The sequence below is a fragment of the Poromitra crassiceps genome (genome assembly GCF_964638095.1).
Source record: "Poromitra crassiceps genome assembly, chromosome: 10".
NCBI classification, from domain to species: Eukaryota; Metazoa; Chordata; class Actinopteri; order Beryciformes; family Melamphaidae; genus Poromitra; species Poromitra crassiceps.
In genome coordinates, this window is record NC_139631.1 from 14,549,847 (window position 1) to 14,567,903 (window position 18,057).

Below are 18,057 nucleotides of genomic sequence, written 5' to 3' on the forward strand. Positions count from 1 at the left end.
CCAATTGTACTTGGCCAATTCCCCCTGCTGTCCCGGTCGTTGCTCCACCCCCTCTGTCGATATGGGGAGAGCCGTAGACTAGATTCAAGATAAATTTTAATAGCCATAGTGAGTATATTACAAATGAGGAATTTGACTTAGTGCAAGTATGCAGCACAGTGATCACATCAACATTTAATTTCACTTTTCACTTTGATGGATATTTTATGGATATCTCAGACTCAGAAAGGAACCAGGATAATTTCCTCACCGTCCATAAAATCTCTGTTGGCTCACTCTGTGATTTTTGGGAGAAAACAGCGAAGTTGACCAAGAGGCTGAGGACCATTAGTGGAGCCAGGCATGGTTGCTCCGGGCGGGGGGACAGGAGCTCAACCAATGACTGCAGGCGGTCAACAGGAAGAGGAGGAGCTGAGAGCAGGAAGAGAGACCTTCCCAGGTCCCATGCCTCCTTGGCATTCACCTGGAAGCGAAGGTGATGTTATGGCCATCAGACAAAAAGTGATTTCTATTTGTGGACCACAGTGGGATGAAGCTGTATCACTTTTATGCTTTACTGAAAATAAAAATCAATGGTCATTAAAGTAGTAATTGGCAAAAGATGGGCACAGGACAGCCTTGGCTCTTGGACTGTAATGGCCTAGATGGCGGTGAAGACAGTCTCCCAGGATTATGAGAGGAGGCGGACACACAGGAGACAGAGAGATGAAACACAGGCCAGCTGGCCAGACCTACTCACAGAGAAATCAATACTACACCACCCCTTTCACCTCTCTCCCCTCCCTGATCTCTAGTTCTCTCTCAGTGTGTTTCTCTCTCCCTCTCTCCCCCTCTATCTCTCTCTCAGACAGGGGTCATCTATAATTAATCCTTTAATGTGTTATTCATCTTTCTCTCTCTGTCTATTCGAGCTTTCAGCAAGGATACGCCTGCCCAGGGCAAACGATTGAGGCCATCCGTACTGTCATCATGTTGTCATGTTATGATACCGTACAGTACATGCTGTATAGACACAGAAATAAGCTGGTTGTCAAGATGTCATCCACTAGTGGTCCAGTCATATCTCTGACACATCTATCTCACTGAAAGACTTCCCGACATCAGCTCAGAAATACAACAATGTTATTTGCTTATAAAATAAGTACAATCTTAAAAATCTATTCTAAAACTAAAAGGTGCTAAAAGTGGGGTGAGCGAGCTCACACGGGATGGGAACAAAGTTTCAGGCAAATAATACAGCTCAGCTACAGAAATCCATCAGGGGTGAATTGGATGAGGTTCACTCTCCCCGAGGAAGAAATCACATGATCTAGAACCGACATTATCCTGATGGTTCACCTTCTGCAGCATGCACTGTATTCTTGGCCCTCTGCACACTTTAGCATTTTGGCATGGCTCTGCCTCTCTGAATTTCATTACAATGACACACTGATAACTTTGAAGGTGGCAGAGGCGAGAAAAATGTATCATGAATTGGGATTGGACAAGGTTTAAGGAATATAAATATAAACATAACGAGTGACTTTGAACAAAAACAACTGTGGTCATCATTGCTGGCCAAATTGTCCACTTACACTTAGTGGACATATTGCCACATATTGTCCCAAAGGCATGGAAACTGGCCTCAGTTACCCCAATCTACAAAGCTGGTGATAAATCTGACATGAACAACTTTAGACCCATCAGTATTTTACCAATAATCTCTAAAATCATTGAAAAATGGGTTGCTAAACAACTTATAGAATTTCTTGAGACGAGCCAGACCCCCCTGCACCCCATGCAGTTTGGTTTTCGTCCACATCACTCAACTGACTCTGCTTTGGTCCTGCTCTTGGAGAAAATAAAAGGCTCCTTGGACAGGGATGGTTGTGTGGGAGCTGTGTTCCTCGACCTTAAGAGGGCGTTTGACACCGTCAACCACAGTGTGCTCCTCTCTAAATTGTCCAGCTTCAATTTTTCTGTTGCGGCCATTAAATGGGTTGAATCATATCTGTCTCACCGGGAGCAGTGCACTGTGGTTGGCGGTGTCAGCTCCCCTTACCTGAGCTGTCCAGTAGGGGTCCCCCAAGGGTCAATTTTGGGGCCAATTTTCTTTTCTTTGTACATTAATGATCTTCCTGATTACTGTTTTAATGTAGATGTCCAGCTTTATGCTGACGACACAGTTATCTTCACAAGGGCTAAAAACCCAGGGGAGGCGGCACGTGTCTTATCTTCAGCTCTCTCTCATATCCAGGCATGGCTAACTAAATCTTGTCTCGTGCTGAATGCAAAAAAAACTGTTTGCATGTTCTTTTCTAAAAGAAACATTGCACCTGCGCGCTCCAATGTCTTCTTGGGGTCAGAGGAATTATCTGTGGTTAACGAGTTTAAATACTTAGGCGTGATGTTGGACTCCAACCTAACGTTCAGCAACCACATCAAAATGATCTCCAAAAAAATTAAATTCCACTTGTATAACTTCAGACAAATAAGGAACTGTCTGTCCACAGACGCTGCGTTTTTATTTTTACACTCGATGATCCTTTCGCATCTGAATTATTGTGTAAATAGCTGGTCGTTGACAGGAGTAACTACTCTCAAACCAGCCGAATTACTTTATAAAAAAGCCCTGAAAATACTAGATAAAAAACCCTTTTCTCATCACCACTGTCATGTCATACGTAAATATGACATGCTAAGTTTTGAGAACTTTAGAAATTTCACCTCTGCCTGTTTAATATACAAAGTTCTACATGGACTGGCGCCGCCTCCTCTAGCTGACTTCATCAAATATCGTTCGACCGCCAACTCGACCCGTGTCACTCGGGCCATCACGAACAAGGTCTGTGAGGTCCCCTTTAGAAAAACTTGCTTTAGCCAGAGGACCTTATCCTACATGGGAAGCCGCTCTGGAATAATCTACCTCTCTTTATTAGAGAATGCCCTAGTCTCGCCACCTTTAAAGGCCAATTGAAATTGTGGCTCAGATCAAACCAACAATGTGATCATTTTTAACATATTGTCTGTCATGTTTTACTGCATGCTCTGTGTGTTTTACTCACCTTATGTTTTACTAACCTTTTATACTATTCATTTTTTGTACTATTAATTTTTTTTTCTTTTCAAGATTACATCAACCTGCCATGGGACTACAGGTGGAAACTAGCCCTTGGGCTAAAACCTGGCATATTTACTGTACGGCTGTACTGTCCATTAATGTGCAATGTCCCATCTTCTAAATAAATAAATGAATTATGTAAAGGGATTTGGATAAAAGCGCTAAATGCAGTCCATTTACCATTCCATTTAATGTGTCATAGCAGTTGGGCTGAAGTCCAGTGTAAACTCCTTTACTTGAAGGCTACAGTCACTCCTATTGGGTACGGATTTAAAAGTCTTACTAAGCCCAAGGCACACCAGTTAAACATTCTCCAACAACTGCCAACATTCTTGTTAGCAGTTGTTGGAGAATGTTTGATTGGTGTGCCATGGGCTAACATGGACAAGCAAGGATTGGACATGTTGAATCTGACCAAACAATTCCAAACAGACAGACAGCCATGGCACCAAACAAACATCTGTGTTTGTTGGAGAATGTTTGATTCGTGTGCCATGGGCTTTAAGACTGTGGAAGAGCATCTCTGCTATGACATTAATCAATGAGAAATTATTGTACCTCTATTGTTCGTACAAATATAAATGGGTTGATAAAAGTTTCAACCACAAAAATGCATCGTACAATGGAGAACAGGGACAAACCAAAGCTTGTCTCACTCTTGTTGAATTCCTACCAGCTGTTGTGTCCTGTGGTGCCCCCTGTTGGTGGGGTGGTGGTAGAAGGTGAGCAGCCACAGCAGTGGGCCACAGTCACAGTCCTCAGGCCCTGACATTGCCAACAGCTGGACAGCCACCTGCACCCAGTGGGCACACTGAACCAGCAGGAACCAGGCCTCAAACACAATGCGCTGCCCCCTGCAGGACGGGAGGAGAAAGAACACTCAACACTATAGGTAGAGAAGGCTGCTGGTGCTGGTTGTTTATACACTGCAGCCAGGTGAAAGTGGATGGACACATGACACCACAGCAGGCCAGAGAACCTAATTAAATGTGCACACGCTGCACAGACCATCATTACAAAATGCTTCATAGCCTACTACTGTATAATTATCAATGACCTTTTATTTCTAAGTTGCTACACATCAGTGGCTTGAAACCGAAGCAGTAGATTGGACTCGAGCCAATTCCATAAGGCAATCCTTCTATATCTATAGCCTAAATTAATTTGGTTAATTAAGGTTGGAATGTAACCCCACACTTAACCCCTGCCTGCTTTCCTAGTGCTTCCTAGGTTTGTGTGTGAAAGAATACAATCTTCTTCTCCAACGAACACCCCATGCCCCCGCTGTAGAGTAAATTGTCGACCCAATTATTTACACCCACGTTGTTACCAAAGCTGCCTGTTTAAGAGAACTTGGCCTCAATCCATGCCCATTTACATTTAGAATAGTGCCATCTCCATAATGCCGCATGATCTGGGCATATTTGCCTGGAACTCAGAGATGGCAGAAAGGAGTATGAGATGGCAGGGCACAGAAAGTGGGACAGTGTGAAGGGAAGACAGTGACTAAGAATAATGCGGGGAGAGAAAGAGAGAGAGAGAGTGAGAGAGATAGAGCATGAGTGAGTGCAATGGGTTGCTACTGTGAAAGGTAAAAAGTAAGCAAGATTGAAGGACAGCCTGGGATATGGACAGAGAGAGAGAGAGAGAGAGAGAGAGCAGCAGCAACAGAGTGAGAGAACAAGCCTGACAGGCAGACAGCTGCAGCAGCGAGGCCATGACTTGAAGTTAGAAGAGGGATGAGGATAAAGCATCTCTATCAAGTTTCCTTAATACCATCATTAGAGCTCCCCTCTCCCCATCTCCCCTCTTCCCCCTCGGCTCCCCGGTTTTAACAGCACCCCTCTGAAGGCCCTGGCAGCTGCATCTCCGCTCGGAGCGACACAGCGCGCTACTTTCCCACCGCTGGCTCAGAACAATGTTTTGGGAATTTTGCATGGGGCTCCAGAATGGAGTGGCGGTGGGGATAATGGGCCCTGTTAAAAACCGCAGCTGCAGGGTATCAAGTCTGCCGTCTCCATCCCTGGGCCATCAACCGCGTCTCTCTTTCCGCCACTCGCACTCAATCTTCCTCCTTTTTTATCTGCGTCCCCTAACCTCTTTTTCTGCAAAAACATCCAGCCATTGCTATCCTCTCTTCCTGCTTCTCTCTCTTTCTTTCTAATATGGTATCTTTTTTCCCCTCCCTCTGTGCAACCTCTCCCTGGTTCTCCCTCCTCTTCTGCATTCCCTTCCACACTCAATTTTCTCTGCAGCTCTCTCTTTCCCAGGCTAATAGCCTCTAATGAGGGCTTGGAGGAGGCACGCCGCGCACCAGGACCTCTGGGCTGTGATGCATGGGGAAATATCTGACTAACCAGCCCCTCAACAGCAGCTAATGGAGATGAGAACAGCACACAGGCTTGACAGAAGCAGACCCACATTAACACATTCTCTCTCTCTCTCTCTCTCTCTCTCTCTCTCTCTCTCTCTCCCTCTCTCACCTGGTGCCTCTGTCTTCTTCATCCTCCTCCTCCTCCTCCTCAGTCAGTTTCTGCAGGGAGCCACTGAGCCAGCTCACATGATCTTTCCAGGCCTCCTGAGGCATCTCTGGAAGGACAGATGGAGATGTGGAGACATCTTGACTTGACATACTGTACTGCACAAATTAGCATTCTCCCAATCCATCAGCGTCCGCACAACTCAAAGCCATCGATTCAATGTTTTCCGGGATGGCGAATAGCCCAAATAAAAGTCTTCATTTACTACTTTTCAAAGGGATGTACAAATCAATACTGCATATTAAATTACTTTAGTGGACACCGTCCAGCCAAGCAGAAACATGTCTTTCCCCTCAAGTGAAAAACAATGGCATTTATGAAGTGAAGAGGACCCCCCAAGTATTAATTTACAACACTTCTGGAGCACAAATTACAATAAAAGCTCAAATCTTCTAGTTCTCACTGTACCATGTCGATTCATTGCCCAGTGAAAAGTAGCCCGTCATCACGCACACCGTAATAATTAACTGTGAGTTCTGGCTGGGCTCCAGTGTGTCCCTAAATGGCCCCATTGATGTAAATCAATGGTGCCTGCAGGCTAGTCTGGGCACAGACTGATAAGCACTGCTCTGCTGGGCACTCACACTCACCTGCCATCTCTCCAATGACAAACTAATGACAAATATCCTCAATACACATTCAGTTTGGATCATATCAGTTCCAGATTAAGCAGATAAAAAAGGGTGGTTTAACATGATCAATGGTTTAGGGTAGTGCACACTCAGGTAACTCATAAAAACATCAGTATCGATCTTAAGTGAGTAACGATGACTCTGAAGACATCAGAATATGTAAGCTTGACTTCCGTTCCGCGTCAGATCGACTTTTACATTTGACTTCAAACATGAGCGGATGTTAACCAACTACAATTGATTGGTGGACTACAATAATCCATTTATTCTCCTGCAGAGAGCTTTGTTTACACACTGTTAAAGGATATCAGAACGGAGACTCTCGCACAATACAAGCTTCTGTTCATTGTGCACACGCGCACACACAAGTGCGTGCACACGCATGCACACACGCAAACGCATATACAGAGACAGGCGCGCACACACACACACACACACACACACACACACACACACAAACACACACACACACACACACACACACACACACACACACACACACAAACACACACACACACACACACCTACCTGACGGCTGGGTCAACAGAGGTACCACTAGATTCTGAGGCGTGTTTGGGAAGAAGGCCTTCAAAGATACACTCTTCTGAGACAAAGCAAAGCACACATTTCACTGAGCATTAAATCATACCTTTGCTGAACTCGTTCTGTTCATCAAAACACATTTAACAAGTGAGAAAACTGACAGAAAAGACATCTACACCACAGTCATACATCACTCTCTGTATTGCAAGTCTGAATACCAACATTTTGACTGGGAGGCTATATAACAGTGATATAGCATGTGCTAATGTGTAATGTAGCGTGTAATAGGTAGCGTTTAGTGCAGCGTGAATACAGCCAGTAAAATCTGGTCTATGTAAATACATTGTAACCACTGCCATCTAGTGGTGAATGCATGATTTCCCCTTTCTCTCAAGTACCCACTGTAGTTAGTCAGTTAGTCAGTCAGTCAGTCAGTCAGTCAGTCAGTCAGTCAGTCAGTGAATCAATCAATCAATCAATCAATCACATTTATATTTATATTGTGGCAAATAACAAGAGTTATCTCAAGGCGCTTCACAAATAGAGCAGGTAGAAGACCAGGCTCGTTATTTTAGACCCAACAATTGAAACAATTCTCACATGCACTGGTGATTTTACTGCGAGGTCATGTGACAATTGGAACAATTTCCCAACAAGAGGATATGCACTTGGCGACGGCGGCAAGGAAAAAACCCTTTAACAGGAAGAAAACCTTGAGCAGACCTGGCTCTTGTAGGGCGTTCATCTGCCATGAGTGATTGGGTTGAGAGAGAGAGAGAGAGAGAGAGAGAGAGAGAGATGCACAGTAATGGCAATAATACCATTAACGACTATAATAAATAAGAGCATACTGTAAGTAGTAATAGTAATGCACAGTTACAACAGTAGTAACGGTAGCAACTGTAATAAAAACAGGACGAATAATAGTAATAGTAGCGGTGGGTCCCGTCTCTTCCCCCTAGGGGTACGCATACCTCAGTTTGGGAACCACTGCACTAGTGTATAACATAGTTGTGTTTCCATTACCCTCAGAAATGCGCAAAATCTAAATATCGCAATAGAAATTGGGTAATGGAAACACGTGAATTTCGAAAAACCTCCCAAATATCGCAAAAAGTTTTTTCGCTCTCATGAGGTGGTTTTTCAGACGTGTCGATATAGAAGTTTATCGCAAAAGTGTAATGGAAACACATTTTTCGCATTTGCATGTCATGTGACCCATATTATCCCTTGGAAAAGGAGCGGAAAATAAGTTTGGTAAGTAAGGTTCGATAAGCCGTGTCAAAACCTCCGCAGCAAGTGGAAAACTTTGAAGCAACGCTACCTAGCAGAAAGACGAGTGTTATGCAAAAGCGTAGCCGGGCAAATTAGATAATGTTTAATGGCAGAAATCGGTCCATGGTGACAGCAGGCTGCCTGTGTGCGCGCATTTGGCACAGCGGCGAGATGAGAGGATGAAAAGCACACACTGGTGCGGTGGTGCTGTCTGAAGTGAATACAGTGACTGTGAGTAATACATTGCACACGTTTCAGGTGCAATTATAGAACCAAATCAGCCTTTTCCCCCCTCCATCTCTAAATCGGACCAGTTGTAGGCTATTAGGCTACCTTTTTTCCTCTGCCTGTCGCGCTGACTGCATTCACGCAGCCAGCAACATTTTGCGACTCATTTTCTTTTGAATTGATAATCAGGCTCGTTTATATGCATTGTAACTTCATGTTGGGATTTGCATTGACCATTGGTTGGATTTGAGCATGCAGGGGACGGGATATGGGGCAGATCCCCGTGCGTAATCACTGTGGCAGCTGCTGCAACGGGGAATCACTCAAACGCAACTTCAATGGAAACGCCTACAAGTCGCAATTGTACATTGTCGAAGTTGTAGAAATATCGCAATTCTTTTGCGAAAAACTGTAATGGAAACACAGCTACTGACATATAGGTGCAGAAGAGCTGTGCCCCGAATTCCTTAGAGCAGGGGTCTTCAACAGGGGGCCAATTTTTGTCAAAGTAGTTTGTGAAAACACTAAAAATTTATTTTAGACAAAAAATAATAATATTGAGTAAACTCCAAGCATTAATATGCAATAATAAGCTACTTTTGACAAAAATGATTTACAAAGCGAATCTGATGAAGCAATTATACTTATGCGAAACTCATTCTTGCTTATTTAAGGAAATCCATTAATAAAATGAAGTGTCAATCCTGATATCCGGGTGTGCGCTGGATTATAAATGTCATTATAGGCCACGCTTAAAATGCAACACAAGTTTATTTTATTTTTAATCGTATGTCATCCGTGCTCTGTTTCTCTATCTGAAAAAGGTTGAAGACCCCTGCTCTCGAGTCCTACAGGATGTGATGATGGATGATGGAGGTCCCCTATACAGGAAGAGGATCTTGTCTATCTGAGGAGGATCTGTGGGGGCTGAGGGCTGAGGAGAGGAGAGGCTGAGAGTGTTGAAAAGTGCACATGCCATCACAAAGTCATCATAGTGCAAAGTCAGGGCGACGGCTCCACAACAGCAAGACTCCAAGAGTGGTTGGTTTTCACACCCTGGCCATTAATTTGCATGATGCTGTTACTTGCAAAAAAAACGTAATTTAAAAACAACATTGCATTTCTATCCGTCTATGACGCAGACCTTTCAACTATAGTCTGTGGGAGCTGTTCTAATCTTTGGGAGAAGGGTCTCTTCTGGAGATCATGTGATCATTTGAATCGCATGTACATTTACACTGGTAGCGGTAATGTTCTTATCTTCCATGACAAATATGAGTACATCAGTAGAAGAGGCTTCAATTCAACAGATGTAACAACTCTTCCTGTGTTCCCAGAACGTTCACAATAAAGCCAAGCAGCTAAGTTAGCGCTCCATCTCTCCTGGGCTGTTAAGAGCTTTCATGCAGATTCAGCAGGACAGCACTGGCCTTTCACTGTTTTATCTCCCGTCTCCTCATTACAAAGAACTGGAAACACCTAACGTGGTCGAGAATGCACAGTGGGGAACTGTGACACGGAAAAAGGATTTTCATTGTCTCTCCACACAATGCTTGATTAATTATAGGAGCATACAACAATTGAATTAAGTACGGTATTTCACAAGAAAAAATATCATATAATTTTTCATGTATAATTTTATGTAAAATTGTGTTTCCCATATGTATATTCTTTTAAGTCAGCGTAAAACTTCCTAAAAGTTTGGTGAGTTCTGACCTGCGGGTTGTGAAGCCCATGCCTACCTGAGGCTGCAGCAGCAGTGCCAGTTCCCTGAGGAAACAGCTGGTGAAGATTTGGATAAGAGACAGCACACACTTATTCCCCTCTGTTTGCTTCAGGAGGGACCTGTAGAGCGCGCACGCACGCACGCACGCACGCACACAGACACACAGACACACAGACACACAGACACACACACACACACACACACACACACACACACACACACACACCCTGAATTTGTGGACAAATACACACAAACATACACACCTCAACAGGCTAATACTGCTACATCAGCTAAGACACACACAGACACACTTCAGCAGATCAACCTAGATCCGTGGTTCTTCTCAAAGTGGGGTCCTTGATGGGGTTCCCCAACAAAAAGGTGCATCATTTATTTTCACTATAATTCCATCCGTAATGACAGAATGTATGGCTATTTTGGTCATGGGTTTCATACACTTTCATCTGCATTAAAACATCTAAAAGCATAAATCGTATCTGATGGGGGGTCCCTGGTACAAAATCTTATCAAATGGGGGTCCGTGGTCTAATTTGTGTCAGTTTAGGGGTCCTTGGCATGAAAAAGTTTGAGAACCACTGACCTAGAGAACACACTACAGTACCACTCACCTTAAGATGTCGTTCACAACCAAGAATACTGAGCAGTGCTGAGCACAGGCTTTAGGCTGGAACACACAAAAACACACATTCAGAATTTTGTAAAGACCTGCTGCTGGGTGGTAACCTGACGCTGCCAGACGCTTTGTTTTCACCTAACCATCTGGGAACAAGTTGCTCGCCGCTACCCATATGTTGGGAACTAATTTTGTAGCCATCTCTACTTCCCTTGTAACTAATCCAGCCAGAAATACACAAGCATTACCCAAAATAACAACCACTGGGTGTCACTGTTGTGTCGTCTACAAACCCTTTTGAAGGGAGACCTGGGCCCCGTTCCAATACCCATACTTGTACTTCTTTCTTGTAGTATGTACTGCCGCTGCCCTCACAAAGTATGGATTGTAGTGTGCAGCATGCATGCAAAATGCATACTATTGGGACACACTACATCTGTCGTCACGTGAGCTTCCTGACCTCCGACCTCTTGCTCACTTCCGCCGACGTCCGCAGCGCCACATTTGAGTTTTTTTTTTTTTTTTTTTTTTTAAATAAACAAAGTCTGGCAGTAACAAACAGTACATTATACAAAAAATTCAGACTAAACATTTACAAAATTGGAACAGACAATCAAATAAAAAAAATAAAAAAAATAAAGCAAAAACATTAAGTCAGAGTTCTAAACAGGAATCAAGATATGCATGTTTTGGTACACACCATGCTTGTTTGGTTTTAACATATTTCAAGGCTTTCTTAAAGTTAATTATCTCATTCATGAACACGCAGCTCTGTCAGTGCGATGTAACTCCAGTAGGTGGCGGTAATGCACAAAAAGTTGTTTGCCAACCACCATAAAACATTAGAAGAAGAAGAAGAAGAAGAAGAAGAAGACATAACTTCCTGCTGCGCAAAGGATTGTGGGGAAGATTGGCTGGTGCAGCATGCATCGATGCATACTCCGAAATAGGAGCTGATGTAGTACAACATCCTGGTACTCTTGGCATACTGCATCTGACATACTATGTATTGGGACATACTAAATCTTTTTTTGCCTACTAAATAGTATGGAAGTATGGGTATTGGCACTCTCACTCTCACTCTCACTCTCTCACTCACACACACACACACACACACACACACACACACACACACACACACACACACACACACACATTCTCTCATTGCTGCCTAATGCAGGCCCATCATGTGTTTTATATTTAACACATTTGAAAACGCCCCCCAAACATTTCACAGCTGCACTGTGCATGCCTCCTCCTCACCATGTTTATACCATCTAGACCCAACAAGCTTAACGATCCTCGTGCTCACCTGCCCTCTCTTCCTCCCTCGGACTGAGAGCGATGTAGGGCTCCTATAGGAGGAGCACATGTAGGCCGGCGTATCCACGCTCGTAAAAAGATTAAGAGAGGAAGAGAGAGCTCAACCTTAATTGATGTGCTTCACAGCCAACTCACCACAGGTCTCAAAAGCCTTTTCTTCGGCAGTTAAACATGTACCAAACTTTACATTATAACAGTTGGACATTAATACATATCAATTTGCTTCAAATCGTATTTTAATGCCGAATATGTACCCGTCACCAGGGGCACTAAAGGGGGGCCAGACACACTTAACTACACAGTTGAGAAAGTGCCACAAAGGTGCCACAGTACGAAGGCAACTACTGTCATAGTGAAGTCAGTGAGAGCCAACAGCCCCCTCCAGTGTTACTATGGCGTCATTACAACATTCCCAAAATCAAGAGCTGTCCATCCGCAGTCTAAACACCACATAATTGTCCTGTCTGTTCCTTTGTGGTCCTCTCAGGACAGAAAATGGCATGTGGCAGCATCAAACAGCAAAGGCTTTGCGTGCACATGTCTGTGTGTTTGTGTGAGCATCGACAATATGTCGGCATATGTTTATATATGTCGCTGTGCATCTGCCTGTATGTGGGCAGTAGTGTGCCCATGTGTGTGAACCGTCATGGCTTCCCCTAGTGAAAACAGATGGGTTTTTTAGCATCCTCCTCCATACCTTACCACTAACACTTCAAGGAGGGTCAATTACAGCACGCAGCAAACATCCTGTTTTTGGCAGTCAGGCCCAGGAAATGAGTGTTTATTGTTATTGGACCTGCGTCTCGCTGGATCACAAAGGGGGGGGGGGGGGGGGGGGGGGGGCAAGCCCAAAAGAGGAATGTGAGCCTAATTTCACGTTTCCCATTTTTGATTGCAGTTTAAACAACTGAGAGGGAGGCGAAAAGAGAGGCAAGCCAGTCAGCCCCTACGCCTGTCATTTCTGCCCTCACCCTCCTGCATGCCAACAGAAACACACACACAGTCAGTCACACACACACACACACACACACACACACACACACACACACACAGACACACAGACACACAGACGCGCGCGCGCACACACACACACACACACACACACACACACACACACACACACACAGACGCACAGCGCACACATATAAACACATCTGAGATCCAAACAAACCTGAAGGCTAAATGAAACCTAAACGTATGTGCCTCCCACCCTCTTAACGACAGACACACTGAACCAGATGTAATTCCACAAACAAGGCATGCTGTGTGTGTGTGTGTGTGTGTGTGTGTGTGTGTGTGTGTATGTGTATGTGTGTGTGTGCATGTGCATGTGCGTGCGTGCACTAACAAGGTGATAATAACAGAGGCCAATCAGAGATGGATCAGAGAGAATAAACAAATAGATCCATGATGGATATACTGTAGAGATATAAACAGCCGGTCTTGGACTGTCAAACACACACACACACACACACACACACACACACACACACACACACACACACACACACACACACACACACACACACACACGACTGGGAACAGACTGTTGTTTACAAAACTTGTATGCTTCTTTCCAACATGCATACCTGATTAGCAGCTCGCAGAAACTCAAGATGATGGAATCAAGTGTAATCAGCGGGTGGGCATAGTCCTGGACATGCAGCATTAACAGGTTACCATATATATATATATATATATATATATATATATATATATACATACACCATACGCTGTGTTCCAATCTATCTAAATCATTGAGTTTGGTTCCTAATCTGAAAAAGCCTGCATTGCTAGCCAGCCTGACGCAGCTCAAGCGGACCATCACTGTGGGAAAACACGAGTGACACAACTGGCAAACTTTTCCTACCTTGTAACCCAGTGAATGCTTTAAATTATCAGGGTTTACAGGTAAATTCTTGCTTCCCATCAAATGTTCTCCAACATCTCGAGAGCATCTCATTGTATACGTTCACAACTGTATACCATGGTATTTGTGAGCACAGATTTTAGGCTAAAACAATTGGCATACGGCAACTTTATCTATAGGTCTAGACTGTAAATATTGTTACATTGTTGCAAGAAGATGCATCTATTCTCAAAATGTTGTCTATTGTCTTGAACTGTGTGGTTTCAGTGAAAGATCATGTTATAATTAAGCAATATATCACGAGAGCAAGTGTGTTGTGGTGAATATATCCCCCTGATCAGTTGTTATCCCACGAGGCCGCAGGCCGAGTGGGATAACAACTGAGCAGGGGGATATATTCCACAACACACGCTGCTCGAGTGCTATATTGCTTTTATAAAAGGGTTCCAAGTATAATAATATAATAATAATAACACTATAAGTCCGACTGGCATGGTATTCTGAGAGTCAGTTGAAACACTACTGTAAGGCAGGACCGCAAGAACATGCGGGTGATTTGATTGGATCGTTCTGGAGACTGAAGTTGACATTGGCCAATCCTGGCGCTTGCTGAGAAACCCCGACAGGCAGCTCGAGCCCAGCATTGCATTCTCAGCGCTTGCTGCAACATCTGCTTCCTGCAAAGCCCGACACCAACTAACGTTACGGGGTTAAATGCGGGGTTAACAGCCTTTCTTTTGCAAAGAAGACATTAGCCCGCATCTATTCTTGTACAAAACATCATTTTCTGCGAAGTATTAGTAAAGTTATAAGCGAAGATCGATTCACAAGGATCTGACAGCTGTCTCCGCCATTTTTTTTTCTACGTTGTCATTTGAGGTAAGCCTTATTATTACTCTCTTAGTAAGAGAGTTGCCATGGCAACCAATAACCCATGGCCATGGGTTATTGAACTCGGTTACTGGAATTATACAATGGCTGTGAACCAATCAGATTGCTTGATTTGAGAGAGCCGTTTTATAATATACATTAACATGAGATCTTTTGACAGATGGTACTTGATTTGTTGAGGATGTTCCAAAAAAAAATCTTCTTTGGTCTGCCACTTTCTCCTCAATTGTACTTGGACAATTCCAGCCACTTCTTTTCACCTGACAGCAAGGAGCTTCACCAGCGGGACGTAGCGCATGGGAGGATCATGCTATTCCCCCCAGTTCCCCTCCCCCGTCCAGAGGAGGCACTAGTGCAGTAACCAGGACTAGTCACTCCACCGGGCTTACCACCCGCAGACACAAACGTGTCTGTAGGAACGTCTGACCAAGCTACCGGGAACTGAACCCGGGTCTCCGCAGTGGTACTGTAGGCTTTTTACCTCTACACTATCCAGAGGCCCCATAATCATGGGGTGTCCTAGGGAGAATGTTCCAATTATTATAGGAAAAGAAGTAGCCTCTGGTAGCCATGTCAAAGAAACTCAACTATCATTTCTGATTTTTTTGGACCAGTCAGTATCTGAAGTTGTATATGAAGTGAGGAATGGACAAGAGCTCATGTGACAGAGAGTTCAGTACTTCTTCAGAACGCTGTGTAGCACTAGCCAAATGATGTGAGATGCCATTTAGAGCTAGCCAAATGATGTGAGATGCATGCAGAGCAAAGCCAAATGCTGTGAGTTAGCCAGTACATATATATACACACACACACACACACACACACACACACACACACACACACACACACACACACACACACACACACACACACACACACACACACACACACACACACACACAGGCAAAAACAGTCAATAAAGATCCATCCAAAAATTGATGGAAACGTTCCAAAAAGCATGCATATGAAAACAGAACAACTCTGTAACTCATCATAAAAATGAGGAGGCATTGCATTGAAACTATTTGGTTTCACAGTTTACAAAGCAGTTCAAAGTCGAGCTAAACATCTATGGAGTGTGCAGTGATTTCTGATGTGAGGCACTGTAATTCGGCGCAGATGAGTCAGACTATATAAATTGAGTTAGCTTTAAACCAAACCATTTAATTGTGGTAAAACCCTCCCAATTCAACAACACAGTCTCAAAAGCAGCCAATCTGTTCAGAAAAGTTAAAAATGTCGTAAAGCTTCCAGCGTATTGGGACAACATTCTACATATCAATTCAGTGCAACTCTGACGGTAAAGCTAAACTGAGGCCATCATCAGTTAGCCAACAGCTTCACAAGTGGGCGTTTGGGATTAATCAGATGTCGTGTTCAGATTTTTTGACACAGCTACCATCGACTACTTTTGTCCCATAATAGCTTGTGAGATACTGCCAAAATAGTTGTTGATGCAGAGTTAAAATGTAGTTGAGTTAAACTATGAGTTCCCAGGGTTTTTCCTGCCTCAAAATGAGGCGGAGGTGGTACTAGAGACCGTTACCGATTTTAGTGGGGGGAAATTCACCGCTAACCGATAGGCAGCCGATATTATTCTTAAAAGAAAAATGAAAATACACATTTTTTACGTTGATTATGTACCGATTTGACTATGCAAAGATACTAAGAAGCTATTTTTTAAATAAATAACTTTATTAACACGTTCACTGCCATTGACGTATTAATACATCAAAAATAATCCAACGGTTGACTGCCACTGACGTATTAATACGTTGATTTTTTTTTTTTGACGGTGCTACGTGGATCAATGCCCCCCGCGTCTCCTATGGAGATATTGGAAGTATTGAATGTGTATAATCTATTTTACCGACCAGCTAGGTGGCGACGGTCCTCTCCCGACAGAGAGAAAGTCAACCAAAAGCAGCCGCCTCCCGTGGCTGCTTCCTCCATTCTCAAGGAAATGGCTTGGCGATTTTACAGTCAGAAACGAACGAGCCTCATTCTCATACTGTAGGCGGGGACGCTTTCGCGCTGCTGCGGTGGGGGGTTCCAGAAATGGACTGGGTGGGCAGCATAAAGCCTAGAGTCGCACGGGGCTTCATCGGGGCTCTCAAACCCAAGAGACGAGTGAGACCTATCCACACTCGCTGCCAGGGAGGGAGGCTGCTCAAACTCGCTGCCAGGGAGGGAGGCTGCTCAAACTCGCAGCAGCAGCAGCAGCAGCAGAACACTCGCTTGTGACAAACGCAGGCTGAAAGCCACTAGACACGCCCACGGAGGGAGGAGTTGAAGGAGAGGGCGTTCGGAACTATATTGTTTGGATGTCTGATCTCTCACTGATGCCAAAAATAAATGGTTAAAGTGACTGTTCTGCCTGTTTGATTGAATTTCACAAAACTGCGATTATCTCAGCTTTCACTCTCAGACGCTAAAACCATGCTGTACTCAACGGCTAATATCTACATAACTACTAACTCTACAAACTAACTCTTTTAGACAGAGAAAGCACACATTCTATTAGTACTTTTGTGAACTTTGTGTTGACAAACTCCAAGCAGAAAAGAATCCTCGGCTCTTGTAAAATGAGCCAGAATCCTCCAAAAACGGCTTGGCAAAAGCTACCTACAGCAAAAAAAAAACGGCTGGCAGTCAATGTGTTAATGAGTATTTAACATTAAATTGTTTAATTTGTTACATTAGCGTAATGCGGCAATTACAAATGACAGAAATCCATCGAGTGCAACGCTTGTTAGAAAATAGTGTTTTCCATGAAAACACCTGTCACAGTTTTGTCACGAGCTGGAGGTGGCACCAACTTTGACAGAGGTGGCCACCTCGTCATTCTCTATGCAGGAAAAAACCTTGGTTCCACCGTCTAGTGTTTCACACGCGTCAGTCTGCCAACTGGAGATGTACATTCAAGATGGACAGAAGGACTTTTGGGGCAATTTGTTTGATGTACCCGATGAAATCTATCCCAGAAATACATGATTGAATTACCAAATTGTGACTTTACTGAGGTCTGATGCAAAACCCACCAGCATTGACTGAGTTAGTTGCTGCTCAAGGTTGTGTGGCGTAGACCCCGTGTTGGCGAGAACAGACTCCAGCAGACTGAGCACTGCCCCCTCCAGGCTGGGCAGGCTATGACACCACAGAGACACTAGTGCCTGCTCCTCCAAGGCCAAGCACTGGCTGGGATAGAATACAACAGAAGACGTTCATCCTACTGGATCTACCGGTATTTAATCCATACTTTGGTTCACATGTTCAGTTACAACTTTGTAAAGTA

General features: G+C 43.9%; 1 protein-coding gene across 1 annotated transcript in view; it reads right to left on the minus strand.

Moving 5' to 3' along the window:
- fancc (FA complementation group C) overlaps positions 1 to 18,057 on the minus strand; it is a 40,632-nt gene that overhangs the window by 476 nt on the left and 22,099 nt on the right. The window contains exons 8-14 of the mRNA XM_083644115.1: positions 17,804 to 17,960; positions 10,674 to 10,729; positions 10,061 to 10,163; positions 6,801 to 6,876; positions 5,584 to 5,689; positions 3,774 to 3,954; positions 251 to 463 (exon numbers count right to left, since the gene is read on the minus strand). Of these exons, the coding sequence (XP_083500241.1) occupies positions 251 to 463; positions 3,774 to 3,954; positions 5,584 to 5,689; positions 6,801 to 6,876; positions 10,061 to 10,163; positions 10,674 to 10,729; positions 17,804 to 17,960 (892 nt within the window). The remainder of the gene's footprint in view (positions 1 to 250; positions 464 to 3,773; positions 3,955 to 5,583; positions 5,690 to 6,800; positions 6,877 to 10,060; positions 10,164 to 10,673; positions 10,730 to 17,803; positions 17,961 to 18,057) is intronic.